General features: G+C 44.2%; 1 protein-coding gene across 6 annotated transcripts in view; it reads left to right on the top strand.

Annotated features, from left to right (window-relative positions):
- Nucleotides 1–1288: 1288 nt before the first annotated feature.
- Nucleotides 1289–6567, top strand: part of SH3GLB1 (SH3 domain containing GRB2 like, endophilin B1) — a 28596-nt gene continuing 23317 nt past the window's right edge. For all 6 annotated transcript variants that reach the window (XM_086617335.1, XM_086617333.1, XM_086617336.1 and 3 more), the window contains exons 1-2: nt 1289–1408; nt 5902–6043. In XM_086617335.1, coding sequence (XP_086473461.1) covers nt 1337–1408; nt 5902–6043 — 214 coding nt within the window. In that variant the 5' untranslated portion in view covers nt 1289–1336. The remainder of the gene's footprint in view (nt 1409–5901; nt 6044–6567) is intronic.

The following is a 6567-nucleotide window of genomic DNA, read 5'->3' as shown; positions in this document are numbered from 1 at the left end:
TGCTGTCTATCTCAGCCTGAACATACCACCCTCCCAAAGCATTATTGGGGTACATCTCACGTGAGGTGAGACCTTTATGTGCTAGTAAATTCATTTTAAGAAATGGAAAAAACTTGCCATATAGTTTTTACGTATAAACACAGCCATGTGTGAGACAATAAAGGCTGAAAAAGGTAAAAAGTATTCAAGCAAAGCAAACACATGCACACAATAGCATTCAAGCCCTCTCTTCATCAGTACTAAAGGAACAATGGGAACTTCTCACAGCCTGGGTTTTGTTTTGGTTTTAATTCCTGGAATCTGGCCGGCATGTAAGCAAGATTGCATTGATTGTTACAGTTATTTCCTTTTTCTGGAATTCACTTCTTCTCATAATGCCCTAGGATTTCCTCTGACTTTATCAAATGTAGCCAAACATCACTTAGCATTTGGATTATTATTATAACTGAATAATCAGGATCATTCTCAAACTGGGAATATTAGTTTATTGCCAATGATACCACAGCGCCAATCTGTTTTCTAATTGCTAGCCCATGTAGAAATGTCCTTTCTTCTCTTCTTGGGCATTCAAAAATCATGACGAGAGGTATTAAAATAATTGAAATTATTAAAATTAGAGAGTATTTTCTTCTCATTTGCTTGATCGCTGGCATGAAGTCATGCTAACTCAAGGTTTCAAATACTCCCTTTGCAACGCTTTGGTGCGATTTTATAGTTGTGCCTTAGTATACGTTTATCTAAACAAGCTCTTTTAAAAACCAGCCTTTTTCTGAACGACTTTCTAAAAATTCTTTGCCAGCTCACATTTTCATGGTCTTTCCGAAAACTGTCTTCCATGAAGACAACCAATGTTTGACCTACAAAACACCGGAGTGGAGACATGCGGGCGAGAGGCACTCGTCCTCTCAGAGCCGGGTCCAGGGGCGCCGCAGCCGCCGGGCAGCGGGGTTCCCTTGCGTAGGGTCGCGAACGAACGCGCCCCGGGCGGGCCGCCACCGCCCGCGCACGGGGACTCCCGCCGCAGGCCCCGGGGCGCGCCCGTAACCGCCTCGGCTCCCCGCGGCGGGGACACCGGCCCTCGGCGGCGGAACACCCCGCCCACCGTTCCCTCAAGGCAGCGCCCGGGCCGGGCCGGGCCGGGCCCGCGAAGGAAGGCGCCGCCGCTCCGCCGGCCCATCCGGGCTCTGCCGGTGACGCCGCGCCAGCAGCCAATCCGCTGCGGCGCCGGGCCACGGCTGGCACCGCCCCCCGGCGGCTCCCCACAGGGACGGGCCGCAGCGGTGCAGCCGCCGCCGCGGGTGCCCGGGCCGAGTCAGCGCCCGCTCCCCCGCCGAAGATGAACATCATGGACTTCAACGTGAAGAAGCTGGCGGCTGATGCGGGCACCTTCCTGAGCCGCGCCGTGCAGGTACGCTCCGCCCGCCCGCCCTTTCGGCGGCCTCGCCGCCGCGGCCCTAGTGGGAGGAGGCGGGCGAGGCCGCGGGTTGGCTCCGCGGGGCCGCCGCCGAGCCCGGCGCGGAGTGTTGGCCGGGGCGCTCGGCTCCGCCCCGGGCTGGGCGAGCGGCGGCCGGGAGGGGCTGGGGTGGCGGCTGGGTGAGCCGCGGGCTTCCAGCGCTGAGGGAGCGCCGGGCCCGGCTGTGCTGGCGAGGGGTGAGCCCGGAGCTCTGGCCTGGCCGGGCGGCGATGTGCTGCTGTGAGGCGCCTCCTTCTCAAGCCGACTCCTTTCCCCGCGGGTCCCCGGCTAGCCCTGGGGTTGGCAGGACCCGGGGGTTTCGTGCAGGCTGGTTGCAAAACAGCTGGCCGCGGGGGAGGCCGAGGCAGCCCAAGGGCAGGGCGGGCAAAGAGGGGAGAAGGCGCCTGGGTTGGGGGGGGCGAGTCGAGCCGGCGTCAGCTGCGGGGAGATGCAGTCGGACTCTGTGCCTGGAAAGGACAAAGGTGTGTCTCGTTTGAAATAAGCTGGTGTTTTTACTGGCTGCTAAAAATGTATCCCGCTGCCTGGTCGGTAAAATTCGAGCTCTGATGTGACACTTGAAAGTACCTGTTTACGCTTTTTGGTTTTGTTTGAGCTTTGGTATCGTTTTTAAGCTTGTTTGATAGCCCATTGTTTCTGAATCGGCCTTCCTCTTTCTTCACGCTAAGGGCACTATAATTGGCTTTTGTTCCTTAGCTGTTGTCCTGAGCCGTAATCCCTTTTCTTTATATAATCAAACCTGAACAGATTTCCTGTAGGGAGGTGGACATCCAAGCAGTGCATAGTAATCCACTTTGGTTTCTCACTGGGTCACAGTCAGGTTTGGAACGTGATTAAAGGTGTTATCTGGTCTGATGTATTGCCCTAAATCGCAATATTGAAGCAGAACGAGTGATCATCAGCACAGCAGGGCTCTGAAAATGCAAACTCGTCAGAAAACATTGTTGCTCAAATTTAAATGAACTCAAAGCAGTTGTTGTGGCTTCTCTTTGATGAAGGTCCTTCCGTGCTTCTCCTCCTCGTCCCCACCTCCCGCCCCGGCTTCTTCCAAGTCTACATGTTTCTCAGACCATCTCTTCCTTTCCATCCTCCACCCCTTTCCTTGCTGCACAAGGGAAAAAATTAGATGCAGTTCACCCTTCATTGTAAGATCCTGTGATGGGATCTTGTGATTTCATCTCTTTTATCTTGACTTTCTACATTTAAATCAGCTTATTGCATTGAATCTAATGTAGGTTTTTGCAGTCTGTCATGGTTTAAAGGTAGTGTGAACTGTGGTTTGCTCCAGTATGCTCTATATGCATTGCTGGTTTACATCTGAATAGCTACACTAGTTATCTGCTTAATCTAAACTAAAATTCGGTGGAAATCTGGAAGTAATAATTTTGCTCTACCGGCTGCCACTTTCCCCTAAACCAAGAAGTTTAATGGAGCCATTGAGGAGGAGGAGCAAACTGCTAATGTGTTTTTATAATCTGAGTAACTCATGTTCTGTGTGCTGCTGTTTCTTCCCGTTTTTTTTAAAGTTACTGTGCAAGGCCTACAGATAATATAAAGGGGTAATAATTTTGTGGATTTTTTATCATATCATAAACTCTTACGTTTGGGCGTCGCTGGATAACATGATATGACCTGACACTAATTGCTTTGGGATATGAGAAACAAAAAAACCCACCAAACCCTATGAAACTGGCAGCAGCATAAAGTGGTATGTAGCAATCCTACTTAAAATTTCCATTTCAACTTACAAGATGGTGAATGTCTTCGTATTTTACAGGCTTATCCAATTTTTCTGTTATGAGGGGATTGGGGCTGTTTTACCCACAGCCACCTGATATTCATGTTCCAGGAAACCTGTTCCTTCTGTGGATGTGATTGTACTGTGTTCAGACTGCTATATTCTAGTTAGTAATCTACAGAAAAATCAACCCTACTGGCTGTCTTCATCCAAAGCTTACCCTTTCTTCTGGCAGGCAGAAAATGCTTGAAGGAGTTGTTCTCAGTTGATCTTGCAGTAGTTGCAATTTGTGGAACAAAGTAGCAAATGGTGACAGTTCGTGGTATTTGAGGTGAAATACATAATGCCACAGAGCATAGTAATAGGAATGTGAGTCCTCCCTCTTGCTAGGCCGTGTAATCGACAAGCTGCCTGTCTGCTGGTCAGGAATGAGCAGGGCTTTTAGTCTTTCGTAGGAGAAACACTTGTATTGTTCATGACTTCTACCTGAACTTAGAGGCTTATCTTAATGTAATTTCTCCTTGTAGTAATTTAGCAGTGTAGACTTGAAATGTCAATCGAGTTGTGATAACCCAGTTGTATGCAAAACAGTACAATATCCTTCTGTGTGAGCTGGTCGCAGTCAGGCAACTTGTGTATGTGTTTTGAATTTAATAGAGATAGATGGATGGATTAAATGGCTTACTGATATGAATTGTCCCAGCAAGTGCTTACATTAAGTATCTCTGTATGGCATGTTTTAAGCTTTAATAAAAAGGAAACGCAAACTTTTAGAGCTCTAATCAAAGCAGAAAATCATTAGTATCTGCCTATCTTGGAACAGTTTTTCTAAGCAGAAGAAAAATTCTTGATTCGTAGCACCACTTTTCTTATTTTGTCCTTATCTTTAAGGGATGGAATAATGCCTGGAAAAGGACATGAAACAGAAAGACCAGTTCAAATTCAGGTTTTGGGGTAACCGAGATGAGAAATCAGAGTGGCAGCATTGTTGCATTACATTGATGCTGGAAACATTCTTATGTCAGAAGCTATTGAAACTGTTCAACATGCTGCTCAGTATTGCTAAAATTAAGTTTTTCCTTTAAGTGTATGTGTGAAATCCAACATTACGATCTTCACTAAGTAATCTTCACAATGCTGAGAAGATTTATGGAAATATTAATAGGAAAGCCCATTTTATATACAAATACTCTTCTTTGTAATTAGTAAAAATTAAGCTAAAAACCATTTGTATCGTATTATAATGAATCTGTACAAAGTTTTTGAGAGAAACTTACAGTACCTGACATCTATTTAAAGAGCCTTTTAAACAACAGTAGTAGTAATACATCCATAAATAAATTTCATTCTTCCCTATACTGCAGCTGAACTTTCTTACCAAGGCAGTTTGCTTTTATGTAGAACTGCAAATGCTGCAGCACCTATCTAGACTTTAGATGTACATGCTATCAAAGTTGGTTTCATTCTGCGTGTGATGGAAATTAAAACAAACTTGGACAGTGCAATTTACTTGTATTGTATTCTTGTTTCTTACTGCCCACTGAAGAACTTGTTAAGAATGAAGTTTGACAGTCAAAATGCTTCCAGTCTTATGTTCTTAACTGGTAAGCTTGTTAGAGATTTAGTCATAAGCCGGGTTCTTCTGAAAATGCCTGACTTTGAATAGACTGTCAAGTGATGACATCATCATCATCATGAGGAAGTACTGCTCTGAAGAGAGGCAGGCAAAACTCTCAGTTCCAGTTTTGCTTGGTTCCTTGATGTGAACTGTGTGGCTTCCCCTTCTCTGGGAGAACTGGGATTGAAGTACAAATTGCTTGTGGATTAACAAGAGTTGGCATGAATTTAATATCAAGTGAAATGAATCATCTGCCGGATTTATTTAGCTAAATGGGGTTACATGGTATGTCGTTGTCACTGAGAACGCAGCTTGGAAGAGAACAACAGAGGTCATACAGTTTCTGTAAGGCATAACAGGCTCAGTTGTATCTAAATAGTTCATCAAACATTGATTTGTCCTATTCTGAAAAGCAAAACACCCCCTACCCCTGCCCCCAAAGATATACATTCCACAACTTCCCAGGGAAGTCTATTTTGGCTTTTAATCCTTGTCTTTAAAAGCTTTCTCTAATTCTAATTTAAATATTCATGCTGAAGTTAAAACCCAGTACTTTTTGTCTTGTTTGTTGTGGACAGGATGTTTTTTTAAACACGTTAAAGGTAGCTGCAATGAGAATCTGTTGTGTCTTCGGGTCTTACTGTGGGAGAAGAGACAAACCTAATTACAAAATACATAAGATTGACATAATCTTTTAGTTGTCTTTGTTACCTTTGGACTCTTTCCTTTTGTCTCATCTTTCAAAGCACACTATGCAAAATTGGACAAAGGCTTCAGGTGAGAACTCTCAGTACCAAGTAGAGCAGAGGGTTTCTTTGTAATGTTGTAAATTACCTTCCTCATCTTGGTCTGAGTAATACCATCTCGCCCCTTTTTGTCTCAATAGTAAAGGTGTGTTGTTGAATTTAACAACTTTCAAATTTGTCCTTAGATTTTTATTGATGACTGGATAATGGTTGTGTCTTTGAAAATGTGATCTGCAACTACTATGAGTGAATAGTTATTGTCTGAAACTTGTCCTGGGAAATTATTTCTATGAACTAACTGAATATTTTCAACCTATCTAACTCATAGTTCACAGAAGAAAAGCTTGGTCAAGCAGAGAAGACTGAACTGGATGCTCACCTGGAGAACCTTCTTAGCAAAGCAGAATGCACTAAATTGTGGACAGAAAAAATAATGAAACAAACAGAAGTATTATTGCAGCCAAATCCAAGTAAGGAGCCCTTCAGGTTTTTGTTTGCAACTTTTGAATTAATAGATTTGCCAGTGTAAGTGCTTACTGCAATAGGTAGGTATTCCTTAGATTATGGCTAAATATAGCCGTTTTAAAACTGGAAGGCTGGATTTACGGAAAGCGCATTTTGAAGAGCTACTGAGAATCAGAGACACTGTACCAATTGCTGGTACTTCCTTAGCCTTTCAAATGGGATAAGCTTTAGACGGAGCTCTTCAAACTGTAGTGTTGGTTCCATACACTGGTCAGTCTCAGGTTGACTGGTTTTTGAGTTGTTTCCTTTTTAATTGAATTTCCTGCTCTAGTTACAGAAACCTTAGGTAGCTGTAAGAACTCTGAAGTTTTCATAGGGTAGATACAGTGGCTCAAGAAATTTCATTACATTAATCTGCCTACACAATACGATTCGGCTTGAAGATGAACTGAAATGCCTGTCTTTAATAATTCCTTTACTAAAGAATGATGAGATTATTGTATTGCCTAAGTGTGGTGTATCAAAGTTT

The sequence above is a fragment of the Tauraco erythrolophus genome, chromosome 10 (genome assembly GCF_009769465.1).
Source record: "Tauraco erythrolophus isolate bTauEry1 chromosome 10, bTauEry1.pri, whole genome shotgun sequence".
Classification (NCBI taxonomy): Eukaryota; Metazoa; Chordata; class Aves; order Musophagiformes; family Musophagidae; genus Tauraco; species Tauraco erythrolophus.
Note: the sequence above shows the minus strand (reverse complement) of the source record. Positions and strands in the feature narration are given on the sequence as shown.